General features: G+C 52.3%; 3 protein-coding genes across 6 annotated transcripts in view; 1 reads left to right on the top strand and 2 right to left on the bottom strand.

Annotated features, from left to right (window-relative positions):
* Nucleotides 1-627: 627 nt before the first annotated feature.
* Nucleotides 628-13466, bottom strand: NSUN4 (NOP2/Sun RNA methyltransferase 4). Of its 2 annotated transcripts, none has more exons than XM_039384732.1 (6): nucleotides 13312-13466; nucleotides 12155-12576; nucleotides 11848-12011; nucleotides 11545-11699; nucleotides 10781-10905; nucleotides 628-4528 (listed from the first exon to the last, which is right to left on the bottom strand). In XM_039384732.1, the coding sequence occupies exons 1-6, from the start codon at nucleotides 13441-13443 to the stop codon at nucleotides 4393-4395; spliced, it is 1134 nt and encodes a 377-aa protein (XP_039240666.1). In that variant the 5' UTR covers nucleotides 13444-13466; the 3' UTR covers nucleotides 628-4392. The 2 variants fall into 2 exon arrangements, with proteins under 2 accessions (XP_039240666.1, XP_027603027.1); XM_027747226.2 differs by lacking the exon at nucleotides 628-4528 and adding an exon at nucleotides 9578-10004 and having other exon boundaries at nucleotides 13312-13458.
* Nucleotides 13467-14398: 932 nt separating this feature from the next.
* LOC114001749 (cytochrome b-c1 complex subunit 6, mitochondrial) lies at nucleotides 14399-15688 on the bottom strand. The gene is made up of 4 exons (XM_027747177.2): nucleotides 15593-15688; nucleotides 15479-15499; nucleotides 15126-15287; nucleotides 14399-14651 (listed from the first exon to the last, which is right to left on the bottom strand). Exons 1-4 carry the CDS (start codon nucleotides 15614-15616, stop codon nucleotides 14619-14621), a joined length of 240 nt encoding a protein of 79 aa, XP_027602978.1. The 5' UTR covers nucleotides 15617-15688; the 3' UTR covers nucleotides 14399-14618.
* Nucleotides 15573-19677, top strand: part of LRRC41 (leucine rich repeat containing 41) — an 8867-nt gene continuing 4762 nt past the window's right edge. For 2 of the 3 annotated variants that reach the window (XR_005564827.1, XM_027747173.2), the window contains exons 1-5: nucleotides 15573-16058; nucleotides 16138-16224; nucleotides 16724-16794; nucleotides 17561-18689; nucleotides 19106-19351. Coding sequence is in view for 2 of the 3 variants with exons in the window: in XM_027747173.2 (XP_027602974.2) it covers nucleotides 15932-16058; nucleotides 16138-16224; nucleotides 16724-16794; nucleotides 17561-18689; nucleotides 19106-19351 (1660 nt within the window). In the remaining variant the exon portion in view is untranslated. The remainder of the gene's footprint in view (nucleotides 16059-16137; nucleotides 16225-16723; nucleotides 16795-17560; nucleotides 18690-19105; nucleotides 19352-19677) is intronic. The other variant, XM_027747172.2, reaches the window with a different exon arrangement.

Genomic DNA, 19677 nt, shown 5'->3' with positions numbered 1-19677 from the left:
AAACTTGGAGCCCTTCTCAAGTCAGGTGGTCCATGATATCAGTTGTCACTGCTGCATAAATGTGGGGGGAAAGTAGGGAGGGTGATGCTGAGAGCAATCTGGTGAGCTCAGGTGTTGAAACACAAGGAGAGAGAGGCCTGTAGTAGGGCAAAACTTCAGGTTTTCAGCACAGTTCTTCCTCCAGACCTCCTCCGCACTGGAGAAGGAATGTCAGCCCCTTCCCATACCCACCAGCAAAGTGTTATTGTGTTTCCAAGCCTTCTGCAGCTCCTCACCATGAGCTGTTGGCTCAGGCTGTGCAGCCCTCGCAGACCTGCACTGTGTGTTTGCAGAGTGCTTGTTCAGCTGCCTGGCACTGACCAAAGTCCATGCTTTGGTCTGTCTCAGAGAATTATGTACAAATGCTGCTTGGGCCAAAAGAGCTTTGTTTTTACTAGTTTCTTTCATCTCCAGCACAACAGTCTGGCTGTGGTCTTTGCTTTGATTATTTTTCCTCCTCCCTCTTGATTTTGATAAAAATTTAGATCTGCCCTCCTCAACCCATATTTCATTCTATGACTAGATAAATAACCAAGCAAGGTTGAGAGATTGAATCATTAGGCAATCTAGCTTTTTCATTTGGTTTTACTTTACTTTGCAGGATTTTTTCTTTATTTAGCGTGTCACAATGTTATATAGTCACAGCATCAGGAGCAAATAAGACTCCCTAGAAAACTGATACCAGCAGGACATGAGTTGTTAGAACAGGTCAGTTGTCCCCTTACAGTATCTGAAGCACACAGAGCTCTGTGATGTAGCAGGCAGTGACAGAGGACATTAGGGACACAAACATTTCCAGGATCCCAGACATTCACTTCAAACAAAGTTTCGAGATGGTAGTTGAAGTAGCTAAAAGCAAATGTTTAAAAAGGAGGTGAAGTGAAACACCTGAACATAGGAAAACTCACCCTTGAAACACAAAAAAAACCCCCAAAATTAGGATTGGTACGTCCTTCAGTCTGAAACAGCTGTTTGCTGCACAAATCCTCATCTCGCCAAGCAGTCAGTCTCGTTTTGTTCCTTTGTTTGTTTGTTTGTTTTTTCCTGCCACTGTTCTCCTTTTCACTCAAATCATCCAGCTTCCCTGCTGCCCTGCTTGCCCATAGGAGACCAGTGAAAAGCCCAGCTTCCTGCTGTCAGCTTTGTGCCCAGCCATGGAGCAGCTGGGAACATCCCAGTCCCTCACCATCAGGGTGCTGAAGGCTCTGCTGTCACTCAGTGGGGACAGATGTGAGCAAGACACCAGACATGATGGAAGAAGTAGGAATGCTCCTGGACTTCTGGTGAAGAACTAACAGCTCCCTACAGCATCTTTGCTGATCATGTCTCTACCTTGCTGGAGAAGTTGTAAGTAGGATCTGTACAACCCACTTGGCTATGGAAAGGCTCAAGGAAAATAGTGCAATACTCACAAAAGTGGGAAAGATGTAGGGATGATTAGGAGAGAGAGCAGCCCCTGCTGTCAGAGGTGTCATGCTTGGTATGGGAGGTCTCTCTTCCCATCCTATTGCAGTTTATTCAGGGAAAGCCAACAGGAGTCCTGGCTGAGCAACATGGAAAAGCATTGATAGAGACAAACCCTCACCTCTCAACTGATGTTCTTGATTGTTGGAAAGGTGCAGATTTGGTAGTGGCAAGTTTCTTACCAGCTGTTATGTTCTGTGAGTGCTGGTGGAGTTGGACTGAAATTGAGGAGAGTCTTATGCTCTGAATAGATATTCCAGGCTGAAATGAGTCAGAAACTGGAGAGTCCCCAGAAAACATTTATTCAGCCCTCTGAGCCAACTGCAACAAGTTCTCCAGAGGGGACCAGCCCAAATCACTATGATTTCAGTATTTTGTGAAATGTCTTTAATATTCTTTCAGAGCAGCATAGTTAACATGCCTCATTTTGTAAATCATTTCGAAAAAGAGCACCAGAGTGTTTGGTTACAAATACATGAACACAAGATGCAGCTGTAAGGATTTATTCTTCATCATTTTAATCAAAATGGAGTCAAAACTGACTTAAAAATATTTATTACCAATTTAGAGGGAAAACAGCTTAGTTATAAACAATTTCTGTCAAAACCCATTCTGCTTAAGACCTGAAGGTGTTAATGGAGCGTGATGACAGTAAGTTGATGTAGTTTTTGCTCTTGCAAGCAAAGATGGTGCAGCCTTTCCTGGGCACAGGAACAGTCTGTCTGACTTTGTCTGACTGCCTTTTTCTGGGATAGTCCACAGTGACGGAGATGTCGTGGGTGCTACAATGAAATCCCAGACCCAGCTGCTATGAGTTGACTCTTCTTGTGAAAAGGGGCATGCATGGCTTTCATCTAAACACCACTGATGGGTTTGACCTTGGACCTGGATCAATTCAAATGACAAAACACTGTGGACAAGTGAGTGTTGACCTGTAAGTCAGGTAGGTCTATCTCCCCTGCTATGGACTTGAGATTTAACTTTGGACATCCCTTTGCTTCCTTGTTTTAGGTTCCCTTGGATGTGTGGCCTTGTGGTGGCAGGAGGAGCCCTGCCTCTGGTTCACAAAGGATGCAGAGATGCTCACACATTGACAGGAAAAGGGGGTTCCTCAGCAGCATCCGGCCATCTGGAAATGCAGCTCTGCCTGCTGAAAATCTGCCCTTTGAAATGCCAAGTCAGTCTGGACACAGCTGTCCCTGTCTCTGTTAAACATTTACTAAGTGTCTAAAGGGCAGGATCAGAGCACAGGTACCAATGCGCAAGTGGATGTGGGAGGCCAATGCCCTGACACTTCCCAGCACAGGAAAAAAACCCTCCCACATCTGCTCAGCCCATCATAGGGGTTCTGGTGCTGTCACACAGGCCAAGAGCCCACCTCTGTCTCAGGAAGCGCTTGCGTGGGTTCCTGGAGGTTGGAGAGGGCTCGGTACTGTCGCGTGCTGACCCCATTAACGTGTGCCTTCCAGAGGCACCAGCTGCAGCCAGCACCGTGGAGTAGGAGCTGGAGGGGCTGCGGGCATGTCCCCTTGCAGTGCCATAGCTGAGGAGGCATCCTCCAAGGAAGGTGCCACTGGAAGGGACACAGTAAAAGGCCGGCTTAATTTGTTACTACGCCGCTAACTCCCGTCAGCTCCAGACTGTTTCTGCAAGGACGCCAAAGACAATTTTGTTCAGAGTCCATAAATTTCCCTAGTTAAGAACTAAGCTAAGAACATTCCCTACTGACACAAATTGTGACAGAAAACAACAGTGAACTCTTATAACTGCTAAGAACGAACATGACAATGAAAAAATGAGCACTAGAGGACTACCTAGCCCTGAAGAGAGAGGGCTCTTCAGCTTCCTTTCCATACCCAGTTCCACACTCCTCTAGAATCTTGCAAAGTTTTGTAATGCACAATCCATAGCTGCCCAAATACTTTTTCAAAGGGGGAACCCATAGGGAGCACCCACCATCCAAAACCAACAGAGCAGACTGCAGACAGACCATGGCTGATGTTGGCTGGGTTGTTGCCTTCAGCTAAGTGTGTGGCTCCTAGTGCTTGTAGTGAGAGTCATCTCTGCTGGAAAGATGTCAGACACCAGCTATTCCAATGTCTGGTGGAAATAGTTTGCTTCTGGCCTGCAAGCCTGTGGAATTTTCCACTCCTAAAGCAATACCAGCGTCATGGAGTGGAACGGCCTCTCCCGGTGCGTGCAGACATCACGGCAGTGCTGAGCACGGACCTCCTGCAACAGCCTCTGGCCACCATGGGAGTAGCATAAGGGATTTGGTGAGCTGGGGGTACCCCACAGCTGTGCATCCCCTCGGCATACATTCCCCATCCCTGTGCAAGGAAGTCTTGCAACTTCAAGCTGTTTTTTCCCCTTTTCCCATTGTCCTCTCAGGCTACACAGGAAACAGGAGAACGGCTATTTCCTTGTTTCTTTTGTTCAGTTGACCCCTTAGCCATTCCCAGTGGAGAGTTTCCCACAGCCCAGAAAGCCCCTATAAACCCAACACCCCAAGATTCACTGACCAAACGTCACCTTTTCCGTTTCCTGGTTAATCATTCTCCCTTGCACGCTCCACAGACGGCAGCTTTGCAGGGGTCAGCTTCACACTGAACTATTTGAACTATTTGCTGACCCAAGACAGTGGTGCTGAGAGGAGGGATGGGTCTGGGGAGGCAGGAAAGGTCTTCTGCTCCTGCCTTGCTTTTCTTTCTCACTCCATCCCTGCAGACCCGAAGGCCACATCATGATCCAGGAGCAGCTGAGGCAGCTCCTGCCACAGAGGAAGGTGGATACTTCTGCTGCCCTCACGCTGCTTGGCAGGTCAGTGGCAGCTGTGGTGGTCTGGAAATGGGTGGGCAAAAAGATGATCCAGAAGAAAATGAAAGAAGCTCAGAAAACCTTGGATGAGGGTCTGAAGAAAATGGCAAAGGCTGTCCAGCAGTTCAGGGAGCAGGTAACCCGTCCTTCTATGGCATCCCCATCAGCATCAAGGATCACATCAGCCACAAGGTTCTTCCCTCTGTGCCTGTGAAGTGTCCCACCATGAGCTGGGCTGGGTGGTGGAGTGGTGGGACATGGAGAATGGGGGAGGCACCACAGAAAACCTGGCCATGTCTGAGGCTGTGGCCCCACACCTTGTTGCAGCTGCAACCCTGGCAGTTAGAAACCTTGTTGTGGTCTAACCCCAGCAGGCACTCACTGCCTCACCCTCCCCCATAGGTGGGATGGGGGAGAGAGAATAAAAAGGGTGAAAATGAGAAAATTTGTGGGTTGAGTTTAATAGGTAAAGCTGTGCACACAAGCAAAGCAAAACAAGCAATTCATTCACTACTTCCCATGTTCAGGCAGGTGTTCAGCCATCCCCAGGAGAGCAGGGCTCCATCATGCGTAACGGTGGCTGGGGAAGACAAACACCACCTCTCCGAACATCCCCCCTTCCTTCTTCTTTCCCCATGCTGAGCATGGTGCCATATGGCATGGAATGTCCCTCTGGTCAGTTGGGATCAGCTGTCCTGGCTGTGGCCCCTCCCAGATTCTTGTGCACCTCCAGCCCCACCACGGGTGAGGCAGCAAGAGAAGCAGAAAAGGCCTTGGCTCCCTGTAAGCCCTGCTCAGCAATAGCTACATCTCTGTGTTACCAGCACTGTTTACAGCACAAAATCCAAAACACATCCCACTACTACCTACTGTGAAGAAAATAAACTACCTCAGCCAAAACCAGCACAAACCTCCATCAGCAGGAAAAAATCCAGGGATCAATAGTTATTGATTTCTCCTCTGATACATGACACAGTACAGGCTGCACTAAAGTTGAGGGCTCTAAGCCCAAAGCAAGCCCCAAATACCAAGGCTAACTGAAGAAGGCTCTCACACTGTGTTTATCTGGGATGAATATTCCCTCCCTGAACATCCACTGATGGCTTCACTTGGGCAGCAGGAGACTGGGTTTGATCCTGAGCTAGTGCACCTATGGAGTTGTATTTGTGTCAGGGAAGAGAAGGAGCATCGGCTTGCCCTCCAGCTTCTGTGGGCTGTGTGGGCTCAAACCCACAGCAGAAAGGCTCAGGTGGGTGCTGGGGTCTGCCCTTCCAACCCTGCTAATTGCCAGACTCAGCCAAAGGGGAAGGTACTCAACAAGTACTTGGAAGAAATAGAGAGGATGATTCTTAAGAGGTGGCTTGCTTTGCTCAAAACCTCTCCCAGCTGACAGCATGGTTAGATTTTGTGGGAAATGGACATGTTTTCATTGTAAATCTAGCCTGGAGATAAAAGTAAGAGGGGGTTAAAGTGGTTGAATAATGCCAAAATGGGACATTTTTGGTTAAAACAAAACTAAGATTTGTTGGGATTTCAGTTTGAGGGTTTTTTTTCCTTTTGGCCAAAATTTCTCATTTCACATAAATCAAATACTTGAAATAATTTCCTCCTGGTTCTGGTCCTGAACTGAAGGCCCCGCTGTGCTATTCAAGTGTATTGGGAATATCTCCCAATTACTGAAATGACAATATACTTCTTTCTTTTTTTCCAAAAGCCTGTCTGGAGTGACTGGCCCTGTCAATGGGATCCTGGCAGGTACAAGAATTTTTAATTGCTTTTCTCTGTATCCTGTGAAAAGCCCTATGTCTTCCTCTAGGAAAACCTGAGACAACCAAGACCTATCTGGAGTCCATCTGAAACATCCCACCTCACTGCCTGCCCACCCCTTGCACAGCTTCTTTAAGGGTCCAGTTGTCTTTACAGTACTGGTTTCCAGTAACATAGCTTTCTCTGAGGGCACAATTCCTAATTACTAGGGGGAGAAAATGGGCTAATCAGTAGTTATCCTGTCTGCCTCCTCAGTGGGCATGTAGTTTATCAGATTGAGAGAACACAGAGAAGAGTGGAGGAGGAAGGCAAACAGCTGAAGGAGCAAACAGCTGAAGACTTTTAGGGGAAGATGAGAAAGGATCAGAAACTGCTGCAGCAAATAACTGAGGGCATTTCCTTTCCCTCTGCTGCAGACCAACTTCAGAAGGTTTTTTCACCTCTGTCCTTTGTAGCAGTGATTGAATCTACCAGTGTAGAGAGGCTGTGCTCTCTCTGAAGGGCAAGATGAAGGAGGCTGGAGAGAAAGGCAAGGGTAGACATTTGGGAAGGGGAATGTATGGAAACTGTAAGCAACAAACCAGAAAATTAGTTACTCCCTAACACCTGGAGCTTTTGCCCCCTTCTGCAGTGGGTGTCAGCATGGGGGCAGATCTACCTCCAGCTGGGTGGGTGTCACAAGTGAGTGGTTTAGGTCACTTAAAGAATTACTGTCAAAGGCATTGGAAAAGGGGGCAATACCTTCTCCTCTAAGTGTCCATATTTGGGGTGGACTGGATTTACAACAGGCTCTCACCTGCTCTCTGCAGGGGTTGTCCTTCTATCCTGGACATGGCTTCAGCCTTTAGGCACACAGCTCCCTAGTGCTGCACTGCCCTTAGTGATATCCTGGCAGGACTGAGGGATTTGGATAGATAAGGTCATACAGGAAGCCTGTGGAAGAGAACGAGTACTAAATCCAGAGTACTCATCAAAGAAACCTTCTCTCCAGCACTTCCAGACATTTGCTGCTAATTGCTTGGCCAGATGCCAAAGGAAACTTTAGATTGTGAAAGCTGTATTGTTTTAAGTAACTGCTAAAATCACCAGGGCTTATCAACCCAGAGGCCTATTTAAGCAATTCCTCCTCCTCTTAAAGCTTAAAGATGTTGCTATGATTTCCACTTGCAGGTCAGTGAAGGGGATGTGGAATCATAACCATCAAATTCAGGTATGTTTTGAAGACTTTCCTCTCTGGCATCTTGCTACAAGTTGAGGCTTCATGGCAAGTGCCAGGTTGGAAAGTCATCGGTTTGGAATGGGGTTGTGCAGGAGAGGAGGTGCTGGGGAGGAGACAGGACAGAGGGAAAGGCACAAAAGAGAGAAAGGAATGGGTAGATGGGCTTCTGGGTCAGCTCAGACAGGACTTTATCGGTTGCCCACACGGCTCACGCACAAACATCCCTGTTCAACAGTCCCAGCACAACAAAGGCTGTCCTGGGAGAGGGAATGGCTAAAGAGGGACCTTTCCAATTCCTGGCCACATGCTGTAGAGGCAAACATGCATTCCTCTGCCTCTTCCCTCGAGCACTGCTGACTGCTGCTGCCTCCTCAGTTGTGCCAGAGCCTGGTGCACACCCTGAAAAAGCTGAGATGCCCCAGGCATGGGCATGGGCTTCATGTCATCTCCCTTCTCCTCCCCAGGGTGTACTGCTCAGAGTTCATCACCCAATGGAAGGAACTCCATCTGGACGTTGTGCTGCGCCCTGTCCTGGGGCCTGCCTTCACCACGGGATACCCCGGAAAACTCCTCAGTGAGTGAGTCTGGGACCTTCCTGGGAGGGACCACAGTGGTTGAGACTGGAGAGAAACAACCGGTACCAGGGAGCTTCACCACCCACCTAAGCATTTTATGGGAATTAGGAAGGAAAAGTAACAACCATAAAGCTATCTGAGCAGGTGGAGACAGACACACAGTGCTCAGGGGCCTCAGTGAACATGGAATGTGTAAGTTTGAAACAAGACAGGAGGCTGTGACTGGCTGGATTCTCTCTTCTGCTGCTCTCAGCTGCCATCTCCTCCACGATGCTGTACAACATCTTGAACTTCCCTGCTGGGGTTGTACCCATCAGCACAGTGACAGATGTGGATGAGGAAGAGCTGAAGCTTTACCAAGGATGCTGTGATGACCCCTAGGACAGGAAGCTGAAACAGGTATGGAAAGTGGTGGAGCACACTGATGACTGACATTCAAGAAATAGTTTCACTCGAAGAGTAGGGCTCAAATCACAACCTCCCCACTCTCTGGGATGAGCCACGTGCCTACACCAGGTGTCCAGAAGTTGCTGGAAGTCTGAGCCCCTGAGGTAACCCCTCACTGCTTGTGTGCCCACTGCAGGCTGTGCCAGGAGCCGTGGGGATGCCCGTGGCAGTGCAGTGCGTGGCCTTGCCATGGCAGGAGGAGCTTTGCCTGCGGTTCATGGAGGAGGTGGAGACCCTCAGCCGTGAGAAGAGAGAGGCATAGCCCCCATGGTCCCCTCAGGGCCAAAGGGACAGCACTGCACGACTGCCACTGGCAGTGCAGAGACTACAAAGAGGAGGGAAGGAGGAAGGAAACACCATTTCCTGACCTCTCTCCTTGCCAATAAGCACGGATCCTGTAAGGAACCAGGATGCCATGCAGACAGCAGGACTGGCTTAAGCTGGGTTCAAATGATGATAAATCTATGCACTGCACCTTCCTGCAAGGATGGACATGGGTGAGTTTTCACCCCTTCACCCCCATTTCCATCGATGCTGCCCCTTGCAGAAGCAGGGTGGTGCTGAGAGAAAAGGGTTACAAAATCTCAATAATACTTTCTTGTTGGCACTGGAGTAACTTCATATGGGCTGCCCTGTGAGGGATACAGCCTAGCCCACCCTATGCATCACTGTATTTTCCTCACAGAAATAAAAATGTAGCTATTAAGTGACTCTTATCATAAACTCCAGTAATCATTCACTGATGGCTATGGTTCTATTAGTTACTATTCAGAATCATACAAACACCTGCCCCTGAACATTAAATGGCATCTTGCACAGGAGCATTCACACTTTCCCACAGCCTTCCTGTCTGTGAGGCATAGCAGCAGTCACTGGCCTTTCCACAGCACCAAATCTCCAGCATCACAAACATATTTTCAGCCTCACAGGAGGGGCATTCTTAGGAACCTCTGATTTCAGGACGTCAGGCTGCTCTTTCTGAAGGCAGGAGATAAGCAGAGACAGATGCAACTCATTTATGCAGATGGTGAGATCTGGGACAAAGACTGAGATCCCCAGATGGTGTTTGTTAACCCAAACCTGCTCATGTAGGATCAAAGCAGTCAGACAGGAGGGAGAAAGCAGCACCCACACAGAGCCATTTATCCTGCCCCACACAGATGGATAAATCACTCCCTCTGATAAGACCTCTTTTTCCTAGATTAAACACCTCAGTCTCAAACAGATAAAATATTCAGGAGACTTCACAGCAGGTCTTTCTCATTTATTTTCTATGCCTGCAGTAAAAAAGCAGGTTTCCTTTGGGACACTTTAAAAAGAAAAATAAATATAAAGCAGTTGTACTTTCCCTGGAAATTTGGGATATTTCCTGACAGCAAACAGACATAGTCTGTTGCCCCTTCTACATCCGACGTAATTTGCAGAAATACATAGGTCCAAAGTTGGCTGTGAGGTGAGGCAGAACAAGCTCCCCCAGCCGGCAGCCTGAGAAGAAGGAAAACGTGTCCTGGAAGAGCATCCGAAAGTGGCTCAAGTCCTCAGCGTGGACACTGATGTTAAACTGGGTTTCTGCAATTTCTACCGCTCTCTCGACCACACACTCGTTCTGCAGCGGGGAGAGGGAGCACGTGGAGTACACCACGTCTCCTCCTGGCTTGGCAGCGAGGATCCCAGCCCTGCAGGCAAGATGAACACACGCATCATCACAGGAAGAAGAGGAGTGTGGGGCACAGGCATTACCACCCACCAAAACTGGGGAGCCAAAAGGTGACTCATAGGAAGTGACAGACAAATCTTGAACTCCACAGACTCAGCAGTTTGTGTCACTGCAACGTGAGGACTGTTTTAGGCCAGGGCAATGAGTCAAATGGATGCTTAGACTGATAATGAATTTAACATGGGAGAGATGCTACTGGAGAGCAGCTGGAAGGTATAACCCTGCAGTCATGTCCAAGGGAATGGGATAAGAGCATGTAGAGGGGAAGAGACTCTTGCAGTTCAAGCACTGCCATGGGACTCTCTAATCTGTTTCCTTATTGTCACAGCACGGTGAGTCCATCCAGCCTTCCCAGCAAAATGGGGTGATGAAGCAGCCCATGTGCTGGGAGATGTGGGCACTCAGGAATCCTCCAGGGCTGATCAGTGGGATCTGGGAGACCATCACCCAAAAGGACAACACAATACCTATCATGCTCCTTAGACCCTTCTCCCTAGCTCCTACAGCTACTGCTGGGGACAGGCAGGACCTGTGATCTGACCAAGAATATTTGCACCTTCTTACACTTATATTATGCTTTGATGCATTCCAGCTATTGCTCTTCCAGTAAACTACACATGGTTTCCGCATTTCCCAGTTGGGGACAGACAAAGTAAAAAGAGGTTTCAGTGCTGGCCACAGAGAGCTACTACTGTAACACAAACAGCACGAGGACACAGCATCGAGCTCACTCACATCAGCAGCTGCAGCTGCAGCATGGGCAGCATCTGACGCTCCTTGGTTCGCCTCTTGTGGAAGATGTTGTTGTCCTCCTCCATGGCAGAGTGCCTGTCCGTCGTGCAGGGCACATCCACCAGCACCTGCAGCAGCAGAGGTCCCTGTCAGTCCCATGCCCAGGTCGAGCTCAGTGAGTCCCCTTGTGCAGCTTCCCCGTGCCCACCTCCTCCACCCTCACCACACACAAGCAGCTCCCGGTGCCTGAGCACGGGCGTGCACCACACTGAACTGTAATCATCTGGCTGCTCTGGCATTTTGGGAATGTGCAAACAGACCCAGAGATGGTGGAAAACATCCCGCACTCGCACATGTCCTCGTTTAATGTTCCTCCTCTGGGTGTCTGCCTGGAAGACGTCACAGAAGCACACACAGCCAGTGCTCCTACAGCGACGCCTCCCAGAGCATCAAACCCAGCCCCTGAGGCTGGACATGGCTGAGAAAACAGAATTATCTAATCTTCACACTTAACCCCTTCCAGGTGATGGACAAGAATAGGACTTCTACATGGTATTACACAGGCAAATAAATGTGTAACTCTGGATGCACATACCCACTGGATCCTGAAGGAAGGGATAACAGGAGGAAATATTACTCCCTATGTGTCTTAGTCCTCTCTCTTTCTCTGCATTTAAGATTGTGGAAAACTACACAGTTATACTGTAGGATAAGCTGCTGCCTTCCTCAAAAAGAGGGTTTATCTTCACCGGTTCCCAACAACCTACCTTATGGAAAGTGCCACCGTCCACATCCTGCCAGTCCCTTCCGTCGTGGGATGTGACACTCACAGTTTCCCTGATTTCTCTGGGAACATACTTATGAAGGATCTGGTGCAGCCTCTTTGTCCGGGAAATGGAGACATCGTTGGCTGCCAGATGCCCTACAGGGACACAACAGGAACACTGGAAATTGCAAAAGCACACCTGATTCCCAACTCTTATACTCAGAAATGATTAACAATCAGACATTAATGAGCACAGCACGCTCTTCCAGCCCTGTTTAAGGATGGGGAACAAGGGAACACCCACCTCCACTTACACAAAGCCCAGTCTGCAGCAGAGCCAGAGTCTTGCCACCCGGAGCTGCACAAAGGTCAAGGACAAGGTCATCCTGCTGCACATCGAGTGCAAGGACGGGCAGGAGAGATGCTGCATCCATGAGATAATAACCAAGGAGCCCCAAAATGTCTGGCCTGGAAAGCACCAGTTTGTATAACACAAGCAAATGTGCAAGGGGAAAAGAAAAGAGCAGTTGGAAGTGAGGACTGGGATGTAGGGAAGCAGCAGCCCCCAAGGCTGGCAACGAGAGTGGGTGGTCTGTCCAGGGATGTCTCACCGTGCAGGGCAAAAGCGTGTGATGTCACCCCTGGGGAAGGTGTAACACTTGATTTTGGGGCTGATGGAGGCACGAAACGGTGGCGATGTCTCTGCCTGTGTCATTGTCTCTGCCTGTATCACAGTCCTGCCCTGAACACTGCCCTCCTGGGAGCCTCTCACTGCTTCCCTCGCAGCCGCCCCCCGCTGTGACTGCTGTGCCTTTTGGAGGGCTTCGGAAACGAAATCGGTGGCATTCAGCAGCTCCAGCTCTTGGGTGACGTGGTCGACAGCAGAGAAGTTGTTGAGGAGGGCGCCGTACTTCTGCTCACAGAGCAGGCCGGCACGGACAGAGGGCCACAGCTCCCCCAGGTGCAGGCTGTAGCTCGTGTCGAAGTGGTGCAGGGCCAGCCGTGTGGATGGGATGCGGGGGGCCGTGGTAGCCTTGGGGGGGAAAAATACCAGAGACATTAAAAGACAAAACAGCTCGGCATCCCAGTACCTCCACCCAGCCTCCACGTTTCTCCGGGAGAATCCAGCACTGGATTCTGTGCTGCCAGAAGTCCACAGGGCCTTTCCACTGCCCCTGAAAGTGGCAGGGACAGGTGAACCCCTACATCCACAGGCTGGTGGTGCCCTGGAGAGGGTTCAGGAGCACGAATGTGACAGGACTCGAGGAAAAAGCACGAAGCTGATTCGGGAGAGTTTTAGGTTAGATATCAGGAGAAGGTTTTTCACCCAGAGGGTGATTGAGCACTGGCACAGGCTCCCCAGGGAAGTGGCCAAGGCTATCTGAGTTCAAGAAGCGTTTGGACAATGTGCTCAGGAACATGGTGTGATTCTTGGGGAGTCCTGCGCCGGGCCGGGAGTTGGACTGGACGATTCTGATGGGTCCCTTCCAACTCGGCATATTCCATGATTCCATGAATGGCCGAACGATTCCACGATTCCATGGATGGCCGAAAGGGGCTGGGTGCAGGGGGTGGGCCCTCGGGGAGAGAACGGCCGCGCACTGAGCAGCGGAACGAGGGTGCAGCGAGAGGGGCGAAGTGGGGAGGTCAGAGGGGGGAATGGGGTGCAGAAGGGTGAGCGGGGAGACACGCGGGTGCGAAGCAGCGCGGTGGGGGTGCGGGTGCGCCGGCAGCCCCGCCGGGAAGGGACCCCCCCGGCCCCGCTCACCCACTTCTCCTTGTGCCGGTGCCGGCGCTGCCCCGCTCCCAGCACCGCTCCCAGTCCCAGTCCCGGTCCCAGTCCCGGTCCCGGTCCCCGCCGCAGCAGCGCGGCCGCCGCCCCCCCGAGCAGCGCCGCCATCGCTCCCCGACAGCGCCTTCCGGGGCGGGACCCGGGAAGTGATCCCGGCCAGGAGGGATGGGGCTCTGGGAATCCGGGTCTGGTAGCAGCGGGCTGTACCTAAATGACCTTTGGAGTGCCTTCCAACCCAACCGTTCTGTGGTTCTGTGATTACTCACCTGGGTTGGGGCTGGGAAGGATCCAGCAACAAACGGGCTTTGCGGCAGGAGAAACGCGCGCGCGGCTGGACCTCGCACAACAAAAACTCCTGAAAGTAACGTTACCCTGACCCTAATAAAAATCTGTTTCAGTCCTCTAGGGATCAAGATTGAAATCCACCAGCAAAAAGACTATGGACCACTACATGGGTAAAGAACAGCCAAGTTAAAAAGGTGGCAGGCTTAATTTCACTTCGAAGAACAGCTGAGAATTTTTCTGCCCTGTGCCATGTCCTAGTGTTCCTGCTACTGAACATCCTGCTCACAAAAGGAAGAGGAAGAGCACAGACAGGACAGTCTTAGGTGACCAAGAAGGGACTGGTGACTCACAGAGAAAGGCTTTATGTCCCCCAGGTGACCCGGTCAGGGTTTGAGAAGGTGAACCAACACCATACGCCTCCACAGCCACGTTGTTGGTTTCCTGGGCAAGGAGGTAAAGCTGGCTGCAGCCAGGAGGCTCTTCCAGCCACTGGCAGCAACAGGAGACAGTGAGGGACAAGTGACAGCTTTCTCCCAAGGGTGGGGAAGGAAGTTTTCTCTCCTAGAAAAGGGTCTTGAAAATAATCTTTGTGGCTCCAACAGATAAATTCTTCCCCGTGGGACTGGGCTGCAGCTGCTGCATATCATGGCTGAAAAAAAAGGACACTCCCACAAGTGAGGATGACTCTCTCTGCTAAACTGGGCTCTGATACCCACTGATTTCACCTGAACCCAGTGCAAATCAGAAGCACAAGAACCTGGAAATAAACAGAAAGCACTTCCATGGGAACTCTGAACATTTTAATATGGAAAATTACAGAACATCAACATGTTTTTTTTGCACAGCTTCACATCTTCCAGGAGCACGGAAGCAGTGACACGCTGCCAGGAAGCTGTTTTGTTGATGCTCAGCATGGAGGATGGACGGCAGGAAGCAGAACTGTGATCCAGGAACCGCTGACACTGGCTGTGGAAGCAGGTGGACGTTCACGCCCACCTTCACTTCAGTTTACTAAAAAGTTTGTGAGCAACCTGGAAAAGAGAGAGAGAGAGACCTCAGTAATTCGTGGTTTAGGGATGGAAACCAGCAGTGTTACCACCTGCCTCTTGGTTTTCTGGACCACCAATGCCCACAGCCCTGCAGCTTCCCCGCAGTTCCTCTCATGGTTCTGAAACAAGTCACTCAAGAAAACTAATGAGACGTCTTACAAAGCTTCAGCTCAGGTTAAAAAGGCTAAACTTTAAAATGTCAAAGACTGAAACAGCCAAGTGCCATCTGCAGGCCACAAACCATGGGTATGACTTATTTAACTGTTTAATAACCTACTGAATCCCAGCTGGATCTGATGTAAAAGGAAGGAACCAAGCATTTAATAAGAAAACACAGTTTTTCAGAGCTCCCTCTGACTGAACAGCTACCACATGTCACACTCGACCTGCCAGCACTGCCAGCAGCGTGGCTGAAGGCAGCTCTGCCCCCAGCCCCAACAGGGCCGCCGCACTCACACAGTGGTCCCTGGCGTGCAGGAAGTCGAAGAGCTCCTCCGTGCACTGCTCCTCCGTCTCGGACCGGGAGGACACCCTCGCGTCACACAGCTCCAGCCGCTCCCGCGCCTTCACGCATTTCTCCGTCTGCTCGCAGTGCTCCCGCACCGTGGTTAAGGGATCCTGCGGACACGGGGCCGCGCTGAGCACCCGGACACCCCCTCACGGCGCTTCCCCACGAGCCCCACGGCTTCAGGAGGGAGCCACGTCGCGGCTCGGGCTCAACCCCCCTCCCCACCGGGTCCTGGGCCTCCAGCACCGTCCGGCCCGAGGCCCCCGAGCCTGGCAGTCACCGACGCGGCTCCCCGTCTTACCACCAACTCTTCCTCTTCCTCCTGGGGAAAGAAAAGAGAGCACAGCGTTACGGCCGCCCAAACGCCCCGTGTGCGCCGTCCCCCGGGCGGATGGGAGGAGGATCCCCCGCTCACCTCGGGCTCCCCGCCGCGTCCCATCGCGCTCCCGCCGCACAGAAGGACTCCGCAGGGTCACCCGCCGGAACTGCCCCTGCCCGCACCGGCAGCGGAAGCGCCTCCTCGCCAGGGCGAGGCTTCCCCCCGCGGCGCGGCCCTTCCCAGCATGGCCGCCGCCGGCGGCCGCGCCCCTGACAGCGCCAGCACGGCCATTGCTGCGCTCCCTGTCCGCTTTATCCTTTCTTCTCGGGGCCCGCTGCCTTGGAGCCGGCTCGGCTCGGCCGCCGCTCGCTCGTCCGGCCCCGCCGCCCGACGCGACCTCCCCAACGTGGCCGCCCGCTGCCGCCGCCTCCCAAGATGGCGGCGCGGGGTGGGCGGGCGGTGCCCGAGGCGGCGATGGCGGCGGAGGGGCCGCGCAGCCTGTTCGCGCTGAGCGCGGCCGCCGTGAGCCGCAGCATGGGCGCCCTGGAGCGGGACGTCTGGGGTAAGGCGCGGGCGGCGCGGGGCGGCGGGGCACGGGGCCCGGGCCTGCCCGCACCCTGCCGCCTTCTCCCTCTCCGCAGCGCTGCCCGGGCACCTCCTGCGGGGGCTCCTGCCGCTCCTCACCATCTTCCACCTCGAGCGGGCCGAGGGCGCCGCGCGGAGAGCAGGTGACACCGCCGGGGACGGCGGCGACCGCGGGGGGGACCTCCGGGCGGGAGGGATGGGGGCCCCAAAGTGATGGGGTGGGAGGCTGCGGGGATGCCCCCAAACCTGGAGGGACGAGTCCCACACTAGAGGGACCCTCCGCTGGAGAGGGGAGCCCCCACCCAGGGGGGTGAACCCTCTGTGCAGGAGGGATACCCCCAGAACACCGTCCCTGCCCACCGGGGCTGGGACAATCTCTTGCATCCAAACCCTCGTGCTCTGTCCCACACCCCGGCAGAGTTCCCGCGCCGCTTCAGGCCCTGCTGTAACTTCGCTCCTTTTGAGGACGAACAAAATCTGACATTTTTAACTCGTGCCCCGTCAAAGGCGGCGGTTTTCCCCCTGCCTGTCCTTGTGCCGCAAGGTCTGGGTCTGTGCTTCTGGCACCCCAGTGAGCCCCAGGGCAGAGCACTGGGATGGGGAGAAGGGTGAAAGCACCCCGTTGATGGTTTTTCCCCCCAGGCCTCTCGACACAGCCCATCTGGCGCCAGCTGTGGGATGACGTGATGAAAACGAGGCCACCCAACTCAGAGGTGAGGAAATGCTAAGGTGGGAGAAGGGGCACGACACAGGTGCCGTTTTCCATGAGGTTTTGTTTCTGGCCACTTCTAAGCGATTGCTGGGACTTGTTTATAAGCGTTCGTAGAGCTCCAGACCAAGGCGTGACCCTGGTAGCACAAACATTTTGGGAAGCAGGGTTCATAAAAGGAACGGAGGTGTGCAGCCACATCCTTCATCTCCCAACAGTGAGTTTGCCAAAAGAATAAATTCTGACTTCAGAGATTCTCAGGGGAACAAAGGATAAAAATAGTATCTTATGTTGTGCTTACACCTATGCTGGTAAAAACATGTGCTCTTGTCTTAGAAAGCACAAGAAAAATACTTAGAGAAGACAGTGAGTTTGCAGAATGGTTTTATGTAGGAAAACTGAAGCAGCTTCATTGAGTCATCATAAAACAATCATTAGCAGGCAACTTAATGACAGCCTGTAAATAGATACTCAGGAAGAAAATTGCCGATGACGTGGTTTCCAATAGGCAAAAACATGGCTCAGCTTCAAACCACTGAATATGTTTAAACTGGGCCAGAAGCAGAATGGAGAGAGCCATGGGAGTAAACTCAGGTTTTCAAGGAATACACTGAGGAAGGATGTTGAGAAGTAGAAAGGTGGTCTCAGTGGAGGTAGCAGGAGGGGTTTTTGGACACCGCATTTACCAGGTTAGCAGACAGCAAAAATTTAGCTTAAAAAGAACGAGAAAAAGGCTGAACTTTTTGTTCCTATGCCCTGTTCAATTGCAGAATATCACCTGTTGGAGGAAGAAGTTCCTTGAAACGTTCTTCTCCAATGTTCTCCACGGTGTCTTGGACGTTTCCTCCGACTGGCGCCTCAACGACCATCACTTTTCGCCGCTGCTCCACAGCTCCCCGCACGTGTCCCAGCTCACCCTCTGCAACATGCTGCAGGGCGCCGTGGAGCTCGCTGCTGAGCACAACCACAAAGTGCTGGAAAACCTGGCTGGCTCCCTGCGCATCCTGAAGTTCCAGCACCTCCTCTCCTCCGACCAGTCCATCAGGCGTTCGCTGGTTTTGCTCCTCCACCGGCTGATTCACCACGGCTCTGTCAGCCAGGTGTCCATGTATTCCTGGCCTGTTCCCGACACGGTTCTTCTCGTTCTCATTTTGAGCATGAGCGCTGGGTTTTGGCGCTCAGGAAATGCCCTCGCTTATCAGTGTGGCCTTTGCAGAGAGGACAGAGCCCCAAGCCAGGAGTTGGTGCAGGAGCGAGCAGAGAGTGGCCGTGACGCTGAGAGGGAGGGGAGCAATGGTGAGAACCAGAAGGGATTCCCTGAGGCCCCCGTGGAGGCTGATGCTCACCTGAACTCTGTCCTCTCTGTCCCAAGAAGTTCTCCCCTGCAAAACCAACCGTGTGAGGAGGCCAGCAGCGAGGGGCCCTGTGACCACACCAGCATTCAGGGGGGACCTTCCTCTCGCTGTGGCTCAGGGCAGTTGTCCTGTCACCCTGTTCTTCGAAAGACACGCAGACGGCTGAAACCCGCAGTGGGGAGGAAACATCGCTGCCTCAGACGGAGCAGGGGACCCTATGCTGACCCAGAAGACCTGTATGATTTTGTTTTTACTGTTGCTAGAGAGGGTAATTCAGGGCTACTTGACAAAACCAGCAGCACGGAGGACAAAAACACAGAGAACTGGACTAGTTCCTCCCCTGGATCTCCGTGCACTGGCTGTGCTGGCTGTAAGAAAAGAGGAGGACCTGCTGGGATCTTTTCTCTGAAAGCTGCTCACCGCTTCCGAAGTGTGTCCACTCTGGAATTGTTCTCCATTCCTTTGACTAGGGAGACATGTCGGACACTGAGTAACCTGCTGAGCTCCTGGGTGTCTTTAGAAAACTTGGTTCTGTCTTACAATGGTCAGTGCTGTGAACAGGGCATTCCTTCCAGTCCTGCTCTAATGGTCTGACTTACTGCTCGGGTGTTACCCTGGTTTTGTTTTTACTGGGAGGGGCATTGTAAGAGTATTGGTGCCTCATCTTGGGTGTCAGGAGAGATTTTAATCAGCTTGAGGACTTGTTTGAGGGAGAGGATGGGGCCCTTCTGCTCCAGAACACCCCCAGCTTTGTGCTTAAACACCCTTCAGAGAGGGCGAAGGGAAGAGCTGGATCTCCATCTCCCACGTGCACAGTGTAGCTTTAGAACACACGGATGCAGCAGTCAGTGAGTTTAGCCTTTGACTCGGGTTGCGTGGCCATTGGTGCAGCTCCAGCTGCGTGTGCATCAGTGTCTGTACGGACACAGCTAACACCTCTCTGTACCAATGCTGTTCCAGGCCTGGATGCCAACATCTGCTGCATCCTCTCTGGGCTCCGGGCCCTCTCCCGCCACCCGGGCTGCCGCCTCCGTGTGCTGCGCGTGAGTGACGTCTTCTCCCACATGCCTTGCATGGAGCTCGTTCGCTGCATCCTGAGCGCCTTCCCACAGCTCCACACGCTCTCGGTCAGCTTCGACCTCAAAAACCAGCCGGAGGGGAACAGGCCAGAGGGAAATCCAAGTTGCAGTGAGGTAGAAATCCCAGGTAGGAATCATCCTCCTGAGTGATGACCAGGACTTGGCAGGCAGATACGGCTGTAAAAGCCTGGCACGCGCTTCACACACACCACACTATTATGGTGGTGTGTTATTAGGCAATTACAGCCTTTCTGATTTAGATGTTGCAGTTTGTCACTTCTGGCCTGTGAGGTGCTCTGTGGAGCCTGAGTCTTGGAGAAAGCTGTATGCCAGCCTGCTGCAACATCAGCTTCGTACAGGGCCAGTCATAACCTGCTGGCTGTGACTGCCCATGGGGAGCGTATCCCACCAGATCTGTAAATTGACTGGGAGCTTCCCTTTTGTCCATGCCAT

The sequence above is a fragment of the Pipra filicauda genome, unplaced genomic scaffold (genome assembly GCF_003945595.2).
Source record: "Pipra filicauda isolate LSUMZ 115617 unplaced genomic scaffold, ASM394559v2 scaffold36_size6622888_pilon, whole genome shotgun sequence".
NCBI lineage: Eukaryota > Metazoa > Chordata > Aves > Passeriformes > Pipridae > Pipra > Pipra filicauda.
The sequence above is the reverse complement of the archived record's forward strand: the minus strand, read 5'-3'. Positions and strand labels throughout refer to the sequence as shown.

Excerpts from the sequence above, each read along its gene's own strand:
- NSUN4 (XM_027747226.2), bottom strand. The coding sequence starts at position 13,443 with ATGGCGGCGCTGCTCGGGGGGGCGGCGGCCGCGCTGCTGCGGCGGGGA. Across the intron at positions 12,577-13,311 it reads ACCGGCACAAGGAGAAGTGG|GCTACCACGGCCCCCCGCAT; the intron begins GTGAGCGGGGCC and ends TTCCCCCCCAAG. Across the intron at positions 10,005-10,780 it reads CTGCAGCTGCAGCTGCTGAT|GGCTGGGATCCTCGCTGCCA; the intron begins GTGAGTGAGCTC and ends TCTTGCCTGCAG.
- LOC114001749 (XM_027747177.2), bottom strand. The coding sequence starts at position 15,616 with ATGGGACGCGGCGGGGAGCCCGAG. Across the intron at positions 15,500-15,592 it reads GACGCGGCGGGGAGCCCGAG|GAGGAAGAGGAAGAGTTGGT; the intron begins GTGAGCGGGGGA and ends TTCTTTCCCCAG. Across the intron at positions 14,652-15,125 it reads TGCACGCCAGGGACCACTGT|GTTGCTCACAAACTTTTTAG; the intron begins GTGAGTGCGGCG and ends TCTCTTTTCCAG.